At 35.8% G+C, this 18151-nt stretch overlaps 3 protein-coding genes across 3 annotated transcripts; all 3 read right to left on the bottom strand.

Annotated features, from left to right (window-relative positions):
• Positions 1–165: 165 nt before the first annotated feature.
• LOC134820080 (type II inositol 3,4-bisphosphate 4-phosphatase-like) lies at positions 166–8764 on the bottom strand. The gene is made up of 6 exons (XM_063830302.1): positions 8445–8764; positions 8164–8262; positions 5255–5358; positions 4895–4987; positions 4150–4459; positions 166–2790 (listed from the first exon to the last, which is right to left on the bottom strand). The coding sequence occupies exons 1-6, from the start codon at positions 8626–8628 to the stop codon at positions 728–730; spliced, it is 2853 nt and encodes a 950-aa protein (XP_063686372.1). The 5' UTR covers positions 8629–8764; the 3' UTR covers positions 166–727.
• A 2666-nt stretch (positions 8765–11430) lies between these two features.
• LOC134820157 (coadhesin-like) lies at positions 11431–14680 on the bottom strand. The gene is made up of 6 exons (XM_063830379.1): positions 14676–14680; positions 14385–14524; positions 13907–14086; positions 13421–13591; positions 12439–12633; positions 11431–12300 (listed from the first exon to the last, which is right to left on the bottom strand). The coding sequence occupies exons 1-6, from the start codon at positions 14678–14680 to the stop codon at positions 12014–12016; spliced, it is 978 nt and encodes a 325-aa protein (XP_063686449.1). The 3' UTR covers positions 11431–12013.
• A 981-nt stretch (positions 14681–15661) lies between these two features.
• LOC134819969 (uncharacterized) lies at positions 15662–16900 on the bottom strand. Its single transcript, XM_063830134.1, has 3 exons — positions 16759–16900; positions 16264–16513; positions 15662–15912 (listed from the first exon to the last, which is right to left on the bottom strand). The coding sequence occupies exons 1-3, from the start codon at positions 16897–16899 to the stop codon at positions 15734–15736; spliced, it is 570 nt and encodes a 189-aa protein (XP_063686204.1). The 5' UTR covers position 16900; the 3' UTR covers positions 15662–15733.
• Positions 16901–18151: the final 1251 nt, after the last annotated feature.

The following is an 18151-nucleotide window of genomic DNA, read 5'->3' as shown; positions in this document are numbered from 1 at the left end:
CTATCATTCGTGGGAAAATTTAATTGATTAGTTTGGTGAAATCAACCAATTAAGCACACTTTTTTTTGAAATTGAACTTCAAAATTATTGACAGTTTCGAGTTATTATTTCTGAGTTATTTGTACCCATGATTTGTTCAGTTAAGACTAATATCATGAGTTTGAGTAGAAGGAAAAGTGTATTATTAAAAGTGTAACATTATTTTAAGCAAAAGTGTATTATTATAAACAAGGAGTACGCTGAACTTTTACAAATAGTAGGTTAACTTCTGTATATTCAGATGTGTTCGCCATAAATATGATCACAGGATCTTTTGTTGGGCACTTGCCAGTGAGTAATACCACAAAAATAACACCACAAATAAGCTGAACATACTAAAGCTTTAAAATTAGAACATGGAATGAATATTTACAGATAAAATTTACAGTAACATAATACAACAACAGACAAAAATCGTGTAGGTAATTTTTCTAACAGTAATTAAATCAAAGTAAAAGTTAATCAAAAACAGATAAATCTATCAGTGCACTAAACAAAGCGCTAAAGTTAATTCGAAAAATTATAAAATGTGAGAATAAACAAAGGGTAGTGGATAAAAATTGACATCTTTAAATTCCAAGATCTAATCTCATAAAAGTAACTTATTGGTCACTGATAAGTCACTTGTAAGTCACTCACTTATTGGTCACACAACCATCACTTAAATACCAACTAAAACCACATACCACTACGTTATCTTACCACCGTAAGTTCCAATAGGTGGCCTATACTCCTTTGGTAAGATCTTCATCTGGAAGGCATTAAAAGCGTATTTCCCAGACCCTGTATTCTTCTTACAATTAAGCGGGCGTACTCCATGACTACGCAGAGCGGCCAGCGCATTATTAAAACCACTAGCCACCAGGCTGTGTTCCCGGGACAGCACGCTGACCGACTCGTACGTGACCGACATGCCCGTCCTGTCTTTAGCAGATTTACAGGACGTAACACGTGAGCCGGACATGAGCCGCACTGCTTCATCAACCATTGACAACAACTTGATGTCTTTGTAGATGTGGGCACGAGCGTGCTTACATATTGGGGATATGAGCGAGTCTAACTTCTGGATATCCCCAGCCACATTGTTTTGTGTTACATACTCTTTATACATCATGAAGTACACCTCCAACTTACATAACCCGTCTATGTTAATTGTGTGTTCCATAGTGTTAGTGCCCACTCGTTCGGACAACATCTGCTGCTCGTTCACCCCCTTGGTGAACAACACCGTGCTGATGGGGATAGGTTTCCTGTTCTTTAAACCGGGCGGTAACATGTCCCAGATATCACTCCCCACTCCCATGGTTATTGTGACTTTATAAGAGAGGCCACTCAGTGTAAACTCTCCTAATTTATCTGAAGTAAGGATGAAGTTACAGTGGGATAAGTTGTTAATTGTGATCCAGTGGTCCTCCAACATTGTCAGTTCCATGCCGTGGGTACTGAGTAAGCACTGGAATTGCACTAGATAACCGATATTATCCAGGATCTTGAAGAATGCTTGATCCTCCCTAGTGTAAGCGTCTAGCAGTGCAATGTTGAATGTTGTGTAAATCACTGTTAACCCCTGGCTAAAACATTGGTTCATTCTCATTTCTATCTCAGGAGTTGCAGTGAAAAATGAGTTGAAGATTTTGTTCTCCTCTAAAAGTAAGGTGAACATGAGCCCCTGTCTAGATTGGGTCACCACGGGTTCCAACGATGCCAACATTTTTAACAAGTCTCTGCCGATAGTTTTACTCTTCTTCTCCACAGCTAAGATAAAATTAGTGATCGCCATGGTGATGTCAGTTTCAGATTCTTGCTTTTCGCTTCGATTCGACAGCGAGTTTGTCCTGGAATTGACTGATTTTACACGGTATTTTTCACCATCCCAAACGTAGTCAGTTTCTGGTACTGACCACTGTCTGTCACGCAGCCTGCAGTAACTAGCAGTCGCCTCGGCTTGCTCCTTCATCTGAACCCCCATCAAAACATCTCCAGTTTTACAAAACTCAGTCAGATCGGATATTTTAGTGGTTAAACTAACCGCTAAATCGTACAAATCAGAATGTTCCAGAGCAATATAATCAATGAGGATCTGCTTGTACTTCTCAATATCACTCCATATCTCACACAGAGTGTTAATATTGTTCATAACCCTATCATGTCTCACAGAATAGATGTTATTCTTACTAGCTGCTACCAGAGACGACTGTAATGATTGCTTGTACCCGAGTCCGTGGGAAGCGAACGCCCCTACCGTCACAGTAAAATAATTAGTTTCACATTCCTCAATATCACAAACTCCCAGCGCGTACACGGCTAGATTAATGGGACAGTACTGCCACTCACTCTCTTTTTTCTGGGTACTCTTTCTGAAGAGAGCCCCATCGTAGTTGGACAAGAATCTTTTAGCCCTGATCAAACTGAGGAGAGAAGTTTCATGATGGTTTATCATTTGCGCTACCATCGGATCATATATAGGATCCAAACTCGTAAACTCCTCATACGAACTAATAATAGTTTCCTTCTTACTCAACAAAAACTCAATGTAAGCCACAGGAAATGATATGGACGCCTGGTGATCCCAGCATTGCTCCGACACGTGGATCTTATCGTGGTTAGTTTGGAACATGAAGCCCCGATGAGAGTCCAGTTTGATAGAGTCTACACTGCTGACCATATGTTGGAGGGACTTGTGGGAGGTGGGTAGTTTGTTGTGGTACGAGGTGGACAGTTCTAGCGTTATCATCCCCACGTTGTCGTTACCTGAAATGGAATGTGGGTCAGGGTTGTGGTATTTATCACTTTTGTTACGTGTTGCTTCTTTTAAGTGCTCTTAATCACTGTTAATAGAATATTAGTCACTGTTTAGTTGATTATTTGTGTATGTAATGTAATCGCACAAAGACCCACTGTTCTACCATCAACTGAGTGAGCTGAGTGTTGGGCCCTTAAAACATTGTTTAAAGCCACACCTGGAATCTCAAGTACCAGGATCAGTGATGGAAGCTAAGCAGATACATAGATGGAGTTGCTATCGAAAGATATAGAACTCAGGTATCCAACATCGTACCTTGATTATATTGTAGTATTTTCTTCTAATGTGATCTGACTGTATGTGACCTGACTGTATGTGACCTGATTTCTCTGTAGAAATGCTACATTGGTCGATAATTAGATATGGATGGAAAAGTTCTACCGTTCAGTATTTCTTACATCTCTGACGATAAGTTCAACTGTAGGACAGAATCGATACAGTCTCAGAGGGACCTCTAGCTAATTATGTAAAATGTTTAGTAAATTTGACTGAAACAGAGAGTAAAAAAAGAGATGTAAACTGAACGAGAAATTAGAATGAGCTAAAAAGGATTTATCACCATCAGATGAGCTTTGTAGTTTGTTCAGAAGACTGCCAAAACCAACGTATCTAGAGTTCTTCAGATGTAGCCAAGAAACACAGTTGTAAGAGTAAGCAAATGACAGTGAAAAATGGGAAGGGAGGAAATCAGTACACACACGGCGTTGAACCCAAAAACTTCCTGAACCTTGTATTTGATGACTTACTTCATGACTTACTGCAACGTTTAAAAACACTGCCCGGTGGGACCATTCTTAGTTTTTCACATAATATTATGATTAGGGAAAAGGAATCCGGAAAAACTACGATTTCAAGGAAGGTAGTTCAGAACTGCATACCTTGTTCCAGAAAGATCAAAAAACAAAAAGGAACCACACAATCAATGTGCGAAAGAAATCTGACAATTGATTTAGAAGGATTATATAACTATATAATTAACGATATAAATTATCAGGGATCTGTTTTTAACTTTACCTTTCGACTTTTTCTTAGATTTTCTACGTTTAGCTGGATAGTCTGCATTTTTATAAATCAATTTAAATGCGTTAGTGCTGATCCGGTATTATTTCAGGACCAATTCGTAAGTTAAGTTTCCGCATGAACGCACAGTAAATCAAAGATATGTACCGTTTTTCATGAAATGATGACATATTATAGGTCATATCAACGCAAACGGTTGATATGACCTTTAATATGTCATATAAAAAATGCCACATTATTTCCCCAACGATTTCGACACGGATAAAGAGTTCAGGAAAAAGTCTTACCCGCATCATCACGCAGAGGAGACACAAGTTTAGAATCCTTCGCCGACTGAATAGTCAGGATATCAGTCACAACATACCCCATCACCGTTCCTGTCGTCATATTATTAATACAGAACTTCAAACAAGACTCATCCCTGACATTCTTATCGTCCACTTCAAAGAGGAATGTTTTGGTGTAGTGAGGATTGTAGGTGTGGTCAGCGCTCTCTGTCTGGTACCACAGGATCCACTTCTCGTGTTGTTTGATGTAGACTGAAGCGAAGGTGTTCTGGGTGGGTGAGTTCACTGGGAGTTCACAGGATACTACTACCTGGTGGGGAATGGATAGTGAGTTTATTATCAGATCCCTCCTTCCTTGAAGTTATAATTTATATCCTTTATAGGAGTTCCCGGAGGAATATTCTCGATATAAATACTTGGAAAATCTGATAGTTTAAATTTTTTTTACCGTAGATAAAAAAATAATTCTTTGCCATTGATTTGTGTGATATATTAAATTGAAATAATTGTTCACAAAGTTTTGGATTCAGATTATATTCGATGAAGGGCCAAGGGGTCCAAGTAATTGCGGACATAGTTCACTATGTGTTACCGTGTTTGGGTGCCCATCATATTCTACAGCTGGGGCAATATTTTCGAACGGCTCTATTTTATGATCATTTATTGCTGTACTCTGCAAAATTTGAAAAGTATTTAATAACAATAATTTGATAAATAAATAAATAAATCTAACAAATAATTTAACCTCTCGTGTGTTATCAGTAGGGAGGAGGTACTCTTCAGTTCCGAAACATTTTGATATCCTGTTTTGTTGAGCAAGTAAAGTGTTGTATTCTACCTGAGGGGAGAATAAGAGTCTTATTTATAATTATGTAAGCTTCTCTACACACCAAAAAAACTTATTTTTTGTTTAACTAACTTAAATTATAAAAGAAAAAAAAAGATACTCGATTTGATATGATTTACTTATCTCACTTTACTGTTAAAAATCTATGTCGATAAAAATGTTCCCAATCGATATTAATATGTAATAATAAATGTAATGATTCAAATGGTATTTGTTCAATAACTGCATAAATTAATTAAATCTAATGATTTTATTAACCTGCAGATCTTTCCATTTTCTGTGTAACGACATGTAACCACAGTCCGTAATCGCTAGTTTCCATCTCTCTGCCACCTCTTTAGACGAACAGTATAGGTGATACTCTGAGTACAATTAGTCATTATTTATTAAATTATAATTAAGTACTTAGATTAATTAGATTACTTAATTTAGCAATTTAATTAAGTACTTAAATTAATTAGATTACTTAATTTAATAACTTAGACAAATAACTTGTTACTTGTATTATTATCTTTATTAATTATTGCACTTATTACCAATCACTTTGAAAGGGCTCAGGAGTAGTCTTATCCGAGTATGAAGTTGGATGAGGCTATTGGCATGACTTGGGATCGCTTAATTTAAAGTGCAAGAGGGAAGTATCCATTTTTGTTTCTAGGAAAATAAATGGTGAACATTTAAATTTGAGGCTAGTCAGACTTTAAACCTAAAAGGTGTAACGAGTGCAAGACGTGTACTCATCGCGATAGACCTTGTTTCACAATCACATAATCAGTAAATCGGATGGAAAATGGAAATTAATCATATTCCCAGGTAGGTTATATATTTTAAGAAAAAAGTTCTTTTCACAATTGCACAACATTAAGTTGAAATACAATCCTCTCATTAACGGTAAGTGTAAAATAACTTCATGAGGGCACATGACATTGATGTAAGTAGCGTGTTAAGAGTCTAGCGATATATATTCGGAATGTTGTGAGTTCTGTTATTCGTTTCAACTTTGAGTTTTACGTCTGGATTTTGTTAAATAAAACCAATTTGTTAACAGCCGGTGTCATATATAATAATTATCAGTATTCGGTTCTGTGAACGCTAACAATCGCCTCCCAGCAAATAGCGTTATCTGTTATTAAACCACTTTGAAGAAGATATCGAGAGGACGTGATGGCTTCGAAAATTCCGAATCTTCAAGTACCCATAAACTTTGGGTTGGAATATCTCGGTTCCCCCTCCCATGGCAACCTGAAGTTTGTTCTGCACGATGAGGTACTTCTTGCCAACTCAGCAATTATGTCCTTAAATAGTCCCGTTATAAAGAGACTCACAATAGAGCTTTTTCAAACAGAAATAACAGTTGAAGAGTTCTCCAAGAGTGCACTACAGTGTTTCCTAGAAGCCTCGTATTCTGGTGTTTTAAAGAATGTATCTAAACTAAATTTCCGGGATCTGAACAAAATAGTTCACGTTTTTGAGGTAAACTGGTTAATTGAACGTTGCTTTGAATACTTCAGGGAATTGACAGAGTCCGTTAAAAAGGATAAAGATAACTTTGACGATCTGTTTTTCTTGTTTGACGAGGCCATGTACATTCTAGACAAATTGAAAAGTAGAAGATTTATTGATCTCACAATCAAGAAATGTACATCGTTGGCAACTTGCATACAGGATTTTGCAACCAACTACCTCAACGATATCTCATCTTGTTCTACAACCAATCTTGATGTGATAATGGAAATTACTGTGAAACAGGAGCACATTCTCGTGGAAGCTCTATTTAACAACTTGGAAAGGAACGGATGTACACTTGATCAGAACTGCAGATACATACTAGAGAGATTGAACTACAAACCCTGTTCTTCTGCTCACGAACACATCTATCAAAGACTGTTTGAAAAGCTTGAGGAAGTTGATACTCTATCAAGTGAGGATTGCAAGGTCATCATGAGAGCAATGCAACAATATAATAAAGCACTAAAGGAAATGAAGGATGCCATGTCCTACGCAGCTTTGCCAAACTTGTTTCACGATTTCCAGCATTTAAATAACGTTAACGATTATGACGAACTCGCAGCTTTTTTGATAAATTCCCAACTGGTGAAAAACAGCTATATTTTCTATGACGTTCTTTATAACTGGAAATTTGAGAAAGGACACGAAACAGATTCACCAGTCGATTTCGCCAGTAACGACTCGGTTGAGAAATTCGCTATAATTATGCAGGGCAAAGGATGGAAACCCGTGGAATTAAAATATATAGAAAAGAAAACTCCGTCATTCTTAGGTGGATTTACATCTATAATGTACGAAATAATGCCAATTTGGTGTCTGATAACTGCTCCAATCGTATACCATCAACCCGTGAATATACGCCAGAAGAACTATTTGCAAGAAATCACGACATTAAGTTTAAATTCAAACAGGACTCTAGAACAGATTGCAGCAGAGAAGGGGATTGTGGGTTTATACTGCAAGTTACTGCAGCGACAGGAAAGTTAGATGATTCCTTTAACATTCAACTGGTTATAGATCCTAGCCTCTACCCTGATGAGATACATTTTCACAGGGAATCACTGATCATGCTAGTTGACAAAATACACTTTACATTTGATGTGATTGAGGGGGACAGGACCTACAGTGACTGTCCTGTATCATGCCTCGGTAGACCCTTCCGAGATGGAACAGAACGGTTCTGGTCTTGGGGAGCTCAATGTTTCTATAAGAATGGGGAAGCAGCCGCGAATCCGGGGAATCTCTTAAAGAGGGGCACCTTTCACGGTGGAAATGTTAAGATTAGACCTGTTGTTTATAGGTTTGGGTGATCAGACGATGTTAAGGAGAAAGTGTAATGACGTCATGACGTGTGTAATGACGTCATGACGTCGTATATATCAGTACTTTAACAATGGGATCTTTTCTTTTAAATTTCCACTTAGAGCACAGCAAGTTCTTGAAAATTCTATTTTAATAAATTAGTTTGAACATATTACATTTAGTCAAAAATACCAGTTTCGGTTCATTTTTGTGTGTTTTAAAGCGGTTGCTTGGATAATCTCTAAGTTGAGCAGTGAATATATTCGCTCTGATAATGTCAAAGACCTATGGCCTCGATTGCGCAAACATTATTGACAATGTTGTTTCTTTCAATCACTAAAAAAAGGTAAAAGTACCTGAGTTTTGAAAGTCCAGTTTGATACCGAACCCATGTGCTTTCGACTGACAAATGTCCACAGTAAAATTCTCAAGCAGCAATACGGTTTCTAACGATCCTGTTGAGTAATTTAAGTTTATTCTAAAAAGCTGTGTCTCAAGTAAAAAAGATGGATCAGACCAGCTTAGAAAGTAGAAAATAAAAGTTTCTTATAATATCTCAAATTCAACACGGTACTATAAAATCATTAGGTCAGCAAAAATCAACCGAAAATATTTACAACAAAAATGCCGTTCTAACCTCGTTCATTCTTAGACGTCAACACCACATTATTTACCAACAGCACCCATCTTCTCACATATTGATCACAATCAGAGGGTTTCCTCTCCGCTGCAAAGTCGTAAACACTGAGGTAGAACCACTCAGAGAGGACGGGATCTGTTGTTTGCAGGAGGTAGGCTAGTTCCTTGTTGTTTACCTTCATTCGGACATAGCTTCATTCGGACATAGCTGTGAGGGATTATTATATTACCTTCATTCGGACATAGCTTCATTCGGACATAGCTGTGAGGGATTATTATATTACCTTCATTCGGACATAGCTTCATTCGGACATAGCTGTGAGGGATTATTATATTACCTTCATTCGGACATAGCTTCATTCGGACATAGCTGTGAGGGATTATTATATTACCTTCATTCGGACATAGCTTCATTCGGACATAGCTGTGAGGGATTAGTATATTCGGACATAGCTGTGAGGGATTATTTCATTCGGATATAGCTGTGAGGGATTAGTATATTACCTTCATTCGGACATAGCTTCATTCGGACAGAGCTGTGAGGGATTATTTCATTCGGACATTGCTGTGAGGGATTAGTATATTACCTTCATTCGGACAGAGCTGTGAGGGATTATTTCATTCGGACATAGCTGTGATGGATTATTATATTACCTTCATTCGGACATAGCTTCATTCGGACATAGCTGTGAGGGATTATTATATTACCTTCATTCGGACATAGCTTCATTCGGACATAGCCGTGAGGGATTATTATATTACCTTCATTCGGACATAGCTTCATTCGGACATAGCTGTGAGGGATTATTATATTACCTTCATTCGGACATAGCTTCATTCGGAAATAGCTGTGAGGGATTATTATATTACCTTCATTCGGACATAGCTTCATTCGGACATAGCTGTGAGGGATTAGTATATTACCTTCATTCGGACATAGCTTCATTCGGACATAGCTGTGAGGGATTATTTCATTCGGACATAGCTGTGAGGGATTATTATATTACCTTCATTCGGACATAGCTGTGAGGGATTATTTCATTGGGACATAGCTGTGAGGGATTATTTCATTGGGACATACCTGTGAGGGATTATTATATTACCTTCATTCGGACATAGCTGTGAGGGATTATTTAATTCGGACATAGCTGTGAGGGATTATTATATTACCTTCATTCGGATATAGCTGTGAGGGATTATTTCATTCGGACATAGCTGTGAGGGATTATTTCATTTGGACATAGCTGTAAGGGACTATTATATTACCTTCATTCGGACATAGCTGTGAGGGATTATTTCATTGGGACATAGCTGTGAGGGATTATTTCATTGGGACATAGCTGTGAGGGATTATTATATTACCTTCATTCGGACATAGCTGTGAGGGATTATTATATTACCTTCATTCGGACATAGCTGTGACGAACGCAAAATGATGTAGCTTATTATAAATCATAGGCACTTATTTTCGTGGTTATCTAAAGTTTAATTATTTCCGCGGCTTAAATTTTCGCGGATTGTAATGTCAACATAATATGGCCAAACAATTCAATGGAGTAAGGAGTCTAAAGAGATTCGGGCCAGGTATTATATCGGTGAAGTAGCTTAACTTATATTGCCAAGCAGCATAAATATTTTTCTTTCGGTTGGTTACCATAATTTTGGACACAAATTTCGCAAATTTTTAGTCTAGTAAAACTATTTTAGTCGAATTTTTTGACTTTTCGAGACCATTTTCCATTACATTTATTTGATTTTTCCATTATTAAGCTATTTTTTAAAAATTTCGCATATAAAGTCCTACTTCATAGTGAACTAAGTACAGACAACGGAACACATGTATCAGAAATTTCCCATGGGCCCACGTGCACACCGCGCTAAACGGTCACGTGAACAAATTATCAACCTTGTGGTCCTGTAACTTACACCATACGCGCGTATTTTGGTAAGGATGAATATTCCCGTACTGGGAACATTCCAACGGCGATCCAACATTACATACATTAGTTACATATCATAAGCATACAATTTCTTATTACATGCAGTAGGGACCTGTACACAGTTAGCGATATCTAACTGTTTATCATAAACATATGATAAAGAATGTAAGCTCAATAAAATTTAATTCATATAATATGCTCTACTAAAATTTTGGTCTACTTCAAAATTAGTCGCCGAAATTTGGTGTAAAACAATTTTAGTCAAAAGTTTGACTAAATTTATGGAAAGCTAAATTTTTCGTTCTTTAAAGGTATATAAACAATAAAAACATCCGCACTGTATAAACAATATATAATTCTATATAATCAATAAAATCAATTCTATATAATCAATAAAATCATTCACACTACTATAATTCTATAAACAAACCTTTCTACAATATTAAGTATTCTTAGAACACTCGGGATTTAAAAACTAATAAAAATATTATAACAGTTATACTGGATTTCATAATATGTATTACTATTATATAATACTGTAAATATAATATACTGTATAATATTCTAAAATATAGATCTTTCTGCAACGATCAGTACACTTAAGGGTTAAAAACAGATTAAAATGTTATTCAAACGAAGTAACAGGTGGAAATAAATAAAATTACACTTAGTTTACATTATCCTGGCTATATATAAGAGCCGAATGGACTATATGATAGTTGAACAAAATCTAAAGAAGTAAAAGATCATTATAATAAATAGGGTAAATAATCACTAAATAAACAATAAACATTCACAGTAACTAAAAATTCGCACTATATAATCTATATATTCAATAAAATCATTCACACTACTATATTATAAACAAACCTTTCTACAATATTAAGTATTCTTAGAACACTCGGGAATTAAAAACTAATAAAAATATTATAACAGTTATACCAGGGATTTCATAATATGTATTACTATATACTGTAAAGATAATATACTGTATAATATTCTAAAATATAGATCTTTCTGCAACGATCAGTACAGTCAAGACAGATTAAAATGTTATTCAAATGAAGTAATAGGTGGAAATAAATATAGTTACACTTAGTTTACATGATGCTGGCCCTAAAAAGCCGAACAGGCTATAAGATAGCCGAACAAAATCTAAAGAATAATAATAATAAATTGAAATTTAATAAAACCGCTTTTAAGATAAAACTTATACTCAGTGTTTAAACTAGTCATCCAAGAAAATAACAAGAATACTAAGTTAAGAAAAGTAACTAATGCTTGAAAATGTATTGTCAATACTTAAGCTAGAAAATGGTACTTAAACATATTATGCAAAGATCTATCACCAGATAAGACAAAAATAGCTATCGATAAAGTTTTTCAAGTTCATCTAGGGACTGTTTAAAAAGGTACGTTTTTAGAAGAGCTTTAAAGAAGTAAAAGATTATATTAATATTATTATTATAATTATAAAAATCTGAATCTAAATTGAAATACTAATCGGGGTATTGATATTGTTGAATTATTTAATGATAAATTGATATAATAATAAATGTGTGTAATATTTTTATCGAGGCACATGCCACCCTATCGCGGGTTTACTACTACTACTTATAGTATAATATTACTGTACAAAAAACTTCACAATCAAGACCAGAACAATTGCACCATAACCATGAGTAAAACCTGAATTTGTACAAATCCATTCATAACACTTCTCTACTTTTTCAGCAGGACCAATGCAAGACCTCTCCTTAACCTCGTGGTAACAGATTCTACTTAGAAGGTAAGCACAACTGTAGTAAGTCTTCCTATCACCATCATTGAAAGTGAGGTTCGTACATAGGCTCTTATTTCGTGGGGCGTCTGTTATTCCATCCTCACTCTGGTACCAGCCACTCCAATATGGTACTGATCACATGATGATTGTTAGAAAATTTAAAATTAAATTTAAACACACTTTTTTGGCCGCAGCAATTCGGACGTCTTAGCCTGATAAAGATACTAGAAAGACGTTAAAAAGAATCCCAAATATTGGATTTAACTTACTTCTAAGGCAAGCAGGTATATCTATGGCTGTCAAAATTCCGTTCTGACAAGTTGATACGTTACTTCCGCCCGTTCCGGACAGGAAGTAGGGGGACGGGCAACTAAGAGCCATTTCCATCCCGTTCTCGATGGGTAGGTCAGTATCTATCGACATATTAGTCATATTCCATGCTGGATTCAGTGTTAGACAGTCGGCTGAAAAAAAAGGTGGTTTGGTTGGTTAGTTTTTCTTCTTCTATTTGTCATCAACTGCTACCAAGAAATGACTTAAATCATAATAATAATAATAATAATAATACATTCTGTGGCCAGCTCTTATGTGTCCCAACTCCCATCTCTTGCCCTGCAAGCCCTGTTTCTTGTTGATACAACATATTATAATTATGTAATAAACATTTTTTGTAGTGTAGGATTGTTTGAATTTCTATTTGTTAATTCATATAATATACACTTTATGATTGTTTTGCCCATTTTTCTTCCCTTGCATTGCAAGCCCTGTCTCTTGTAAAAACATCCACTTTTGTAGATACACACAGTCTCTACGTCTTTATCCTCTGGTCCCTAGGGTCAGCTGACTCCGGGCCAGAGGAACTGAGGAAAATTACCGATTGCCAAGGTTTGATGCCTAGGCAGTCGAGACCTCTTATTGAGACCCGATATAATAATAATAACTAGAAATTTATACAACGCTTTATAGCCAAAAAGAACTCACAATCCAAAGATTCAGTTCAAGCCATCTAAAGTGACTCATGAACATGTACATAAGAACTTAGCATTTTATGAAGTATGGTTTGTGTCAAAGAGATGAGTCTTTAGTCTCTTTTTAAACAGGGCAATATCGGTCAATGTTATCAATTGTATATTCTGAAAATGAAAATTAAATTATATCATTAAGATTATAATTATACATGATGTAATAAATGATAAAGATGATATTAATATCTAGAAAGTGGAAGGTATAAATAAAAAGATTTTTGCCCACCAAAAGTGCAATTCTTAGTACAACCCTCGGTCCGATTAGAATCTCCAGGACAGGGACTTTCCCCGGTGGACGGATAGGGATTCGGGCAAGTTCGGGATCTGGACCGTGTACCTTCTGATGAATTTGCTTCCTCGCAGAGACATGTGCTCCAAGGACCCCACTCCGCCCAATCTTTAAAAATGTGAATTTTGTTCATTAAATAATATTATATATTATTATATATATATAATATATATATACGGTCATACATCTGGATCCTGATACGGTCATACATACGGTCATACATCCTACATACAGTCCTACATACGGTCCTACATACGGTCATACATCCGGTCATACATCCGGATCCTGATGGCACTATGGCGGCACTGTCTTGCACTATGGCGGCATAGTGCCAGACAATCATTATATTTTTTCACAATAACCACGGTGGCATAAAAGCATTACCCTTTATTTACTAGTAAATATAACAAGATTTTTACCCACCAACTGTACAGTCCTCGGCGGTTAGGGTACAACCCTCGGTCTGTTTAGAGTCACCAGGGCAGGGACTTTCCCCGGTGGAGGGATAGGGATTGGGGCAATGTCGTGATCTAGTCCGAATACCTTCTACTGAATTTGCTTCCGCACATTCACATGTGCTCCATCCACCCCATCCCTCCCAATCTGAAATATTAACTATGTATTATATAATTATTTATATCATGATATCAGTATTAAAAAATTTTAATTTATATTGATTATACTCTTTTTTTGTGATAGATGTTTCTTAAGTTGCCTGGTGGTTTAGTTTGTCATTTCTTTCTTTTGACACGCATATAATCTCCATTTGTAAATTGTAATCAATGTCTTAAGTTACAAATTCTAAAACCGTGTTAGAATATACATATGAAATGGTGATAATTACATGAATAAAAAGATGATGTTATTATGTATATAAAAATAACGAAATATATTTGCCGACCAACTGTGCAGTCTTTGGAACAACTCGTGGTCTTTGTAGAGGATCCAGAGCAGGAAAATCCTCCGCAGGACGGAGAAGGACTATTGCAACTTCGTGAACTAGACCGGCTACCTTCTATTAAGTACAGACAGATTATCCGTCTGAAAATTCGATCTACCGTCACAAGAAGCTTTCTAAGGATTTTTTACGTTTTTTAAGTTTTCTAAGTTTTCTAAGTTTTCTAAACTTTTCCACATATCTTAAGGCCACTTTTTGCCACTTTTTGCCACCTAAACACAGCGTTTCATATACCGCATAAAATGATAACTGTACAGCAGGCTATCGGTTCGATCTTGACTGTGCCATTGGTCATTGACGTGCAGTTTCTGTGAAAATCGATAAGGCTGTAGTACTGTAATTAGTTATGAAACTCTAATATCTTATGGTTAACGTTTTTCAGTTTCAGACCTTTCCACTTAGTAATTCCTGAAATTTACTAAAATCTGCCAAGATTTACTGAACTTCAACTACAAATATTGGTAATTTAAGTATTCTTGAAACTAAAAATTCACGAAGGTTTATGAAAAGCATATATCTTGAATTTTCGAAATTTTTCCAAGTCTCGAAAAAAATATAAGTGAAATTTTTCAAAGTTTTTCTTAAAACTACTTTTCTCCGTGTTTTAAGCTATTCCGATCATTTTGAGCCAAAAATCATTATATTAGCTAATTTTGATAATTATCCAATTAACTGATTGTCTGACGTAAAAATTGCCTTTACAAAAGTTTTTCTCCTGATAAGATGAACACCCTCGATTAATCCGCAAGCTTTTACAGTGTTCAAAACTAAAGATATTCGACAAACAAGAAAGGTGGTAAAAAGTGGTAAAAGTGGCAAAAAGTGGCCTTAAGACACGTGGAAAAGTTTGGAAAACGTGGCCAGCCATAGGGGGCACCTAAGGGGACTCAAAAACGTCAAAAATCCTTAGAAAGCTTCTTGTGTCGGTAGATCGATTTTTTCAGACGGATCTGTCTGTACTATATAAGCTTGACCCATGTTATCCCTGAAATGTTTGTACACTTCTGATACGGAATTCAAGAGTTATTCAAGGGGTGCGTGTGGACTGTTACTTCTGGGCCAACCTGTATGTATAAATTTTACTAATTAATGATATTATGGAAAATTATGAACATGAATCCTCTGGTGAGGACGGTAAAATTAAAATCCGCAGATCTTCCTCGAATTTCACATAAGTTATACGATTTACCATCTGTCAAAAATATTTAAGTTATAAAATAATATCATTTTTTACAGATATAAATTATCAAATAAAATCATTTCCTATCATTTCAGCAATTTCGATAACTCAATTACTTCAGAGCATTCTTAAGGTTTAATATGGCCTCTGAGTAGTCCTTCAAATGGGCGCTGTTAGCTAAACCACTGTGGTCCGCGCTGTCTATAGCAGTGCACAGTGTCCGTATACTCTGCATTATTCGTAAGTCAACTGCATCGCTGTCCTGAGTGGGCACTGCTTCTGTTCTTGTTCCTGAAAATAATATATGTTTAATAACATAAATAAACAAATTTTATTTATTTTATTACACTAAGTGGACACTCTCACTTCGTCCCCAACTATCAAATATGTTCGACTTACTCAAAACATGAAAGGTGTTGTGCATATAATTGCATGATAAAACCCAACAGCAAGAAATCTAACTGCATGCATAAAAAAAGGCAAATCTCAACAAGTTACAATAAGTAAGTAAGTAAGTAAAAATTATGACATAACATCATCACTAATGTCTACGAAATATAATTGCACTACATGGAAAAATATACAATAACTATTTCTCCATCAAATTTAAAAGTAATAATGCATCATGTTTAATGTTCCAACCTGAACGAGTAACAGAACTTTGAGCAGCAGCAACAAGTCTGGGAGGAGGTGAGGGTGTCCGTCTCAGCTCTCTTTGTTCCCTCTCTGCTGCTTGTTGAGATAACATGGCATATAGATCTTCTCTGGTCGTACCCACCGGTACATCAGTGATAACTGTGGTGGTGGCTGGGGCCTGTACAACTGGCTGTTCATTGTCCGGTACTAGGTCAACCTCTTGGCAGCCAACACAGTATGTTTCCTTTCTTCTGTTCTGAATAAAAAGTTATTCAATGACAACATAACAAACGTGCAATGAATTTTATAAGTTAGTTTTTTAAAAACTAATTACAAAACTACAAAAACTAATTACAAAACTGCAAATCAGTTACATTTATTGAGTACTACTACTCAGTTAAACAAAAATTCATGAAGATTTTGTTGTAACTTTGTATGAAAAGCATCACTAAAATAATTGCATCCTAAAATGTAGTCTAGTTTCTTTTTAATGTAGATTACCTCTAATAAAACCGTATGGCACGTCTCACATTCATCAGCTAACATCTTGTAGCCTCTTAACAAATAGTTGCCAACTAAGCTACTTATCCGATCCAAACGCTCCATCCTTTCGTTTTGATCAGTAGAATATACATTAACCATGTCACCTGATGAGAATGAAGTTTAATGACCTAGTATAAATACAGAAAATAAACAACAATATTAAGATCCTATTTATATTGGTTATTGTGAAGGGTGTCAGAATCCAGAAGAATAAGCGAGTAGAGGCAATTATAACACGATACACTGAAAACGTTAACATTCAAAAATTAATTTAAAAGGGTCAGAAACATAAATTTTTAATTAAAGACATCGAAACAGCCAAAATTAGAACCCCAAGTGTTCATCCACCACCATTCCAAACAAATCGAATCAATATTCTGACATAAACATCATCATAACATCAAAGATAAATCTTAAAATTGTAGTTCCACTATTAATATAAAATACCCTGGTGCAAAGATTTGGAGTTTTTCTAGTACTTGTGCACAAGTCGCAAAAAGAATTCGAATCTCCAGTCTTCTCTGAACGATTAAATTGAAGTAGTACTAACATATAATGGTCACATTACAGCTACAGTCTTGTGACACTGATGGTAAACTGTTGTGACATTTTTGTTGTGCTACAGTGAAAGCCTTGTTACACTTTCAGCCTTTTGTATGCTGGAATGATCACCTGGGATGATTTCTGTGATTACTGTGGTGAAAGCTCTAAATAAAAACTATTTCAATCTTTTGCGATTTGAATACAACTACTGATAACCCAGAAGTCTCTATCACAAGAACAGCAAAATAGGCTGCAGAAAAGAGCACACAAAACAAATGAAACAAACTTTCACGGGTAATACTCCAATACAAAAATATCACTGCAATTTAAAAGTGTTTAGAGTCCAAATATCTTTTAAGTCAGCTGCCCAAAAAAACTGAAATTATTTCGACCCCGTTTATTATTTTTCATTACTTACAACTTAGCTTTCTTTCCATTGCTCGCTTCACCTTAACGAACTAGGTGCTAGGGTCCTTGCTGGCCTAATTAAACAAACCATATTTTCCAGGCTCCACCGAGGAGTTGATAAACGAAGAGGACCGACTAGCAGAGTTGACGGGAGACCCTTCAGTTCAGTTGCCAGAGGAGGAGGCGGGTACAGTTACCAGGTATGGTAACTTTCTCAAATAAGGAAAAATGCAGTCACTGCCTTAAGAGCTTATGTTTAGGTCAAAAATTTGTTGAATGTTTTAAATGTAATTGCATTATACATGAAAAATGTTTCAAAAACTCTGAAGCAACCGTGATCAACTCAAATTACTTTTGTAGTCAGTGCAAAGCGCTAATCCTTAAACAGTACAACCCGTTT

Source organism: Bolinopsis microptera, chromosome 8 (genome assembly GCF_026151205.1).
Source record: "Bolinopsis microptera isolate Bmic1 chromosome 8, MBARI_Bmic_1.0, whole genome shotgun sequence".
NCBI classification, from domain to species: Eukaryota; Metazoa; Ctenophora; class Tentaculata; order Lobata; family Bolinopsidae; genus Bolinopsis; species Bolinopsis microptera.
This window is presented reverse-complemented; position numbering and strand designations above follow the sequence as displayed.

Excerpts from the sequence above, each read along its gene's own strand:
- LOC134820080 (XM_063830302.1), bottom strand. The coding sequence starts at position 8,628 with ATGAAGGTAAACAACAAGGAACTAGCCTACCTCCTGCAAACAACAGAT. Across the intron at positions 5,359-8,163 it reads ACTGGACTTTCAAAACTCAG|AGTATCACCTATACTGTTCG; the intron begins GTACTTTTACCT and ends AATTGTACTCAG. Across the intron at positions 4,460-4,894 it reads CTACTGATAACACACGAGAG|GTAGTAGTATCCTGTGAACT; the intron begins GTTAAATTATTT and ends ATTCCCCACCAG.
- LOC134819969 (XM_063830134.1), bottom strand. The coding sequence starts at position 16,899 with ATGGTTAATGTATATTCTACTGATCAAAACGAAAGGATGGAGCGTTTG. Across the intron at positions 16,514-16,758 it reads GCCATACGGTTTTATTAGAG|AACAGAAGAAAGGAAACATA; the intron begins GTAATCTACATT and ends CTTTTTATTCAG. Across the intron at positions 15,913-16,263 it reads AAGTTCTGTTACTCGTTCAG|GAACAAGAACAGAAGCAGTG; the intron begins GTTGGAACATTA and ends TATTATTTTCAG.
- LOC134820157 (XM_063830379.1), bottom strand. Across the intron at positions 14,087-14,384 it reads TTCCAAAGACTGCACAGTTG|ATTGGGAGGGATGGGGTGGA; the intron begins GTCGGCAAATAT and ends TTAATATTTCAG. Across the intron at positions 12,634-13,420 it reads TACTAAGAATTGCACTTTTG|CCGACTGTCTAACACTGAAT; the intron begins GTGGGCAAAAAT and ends CTTTTTTTTCAG.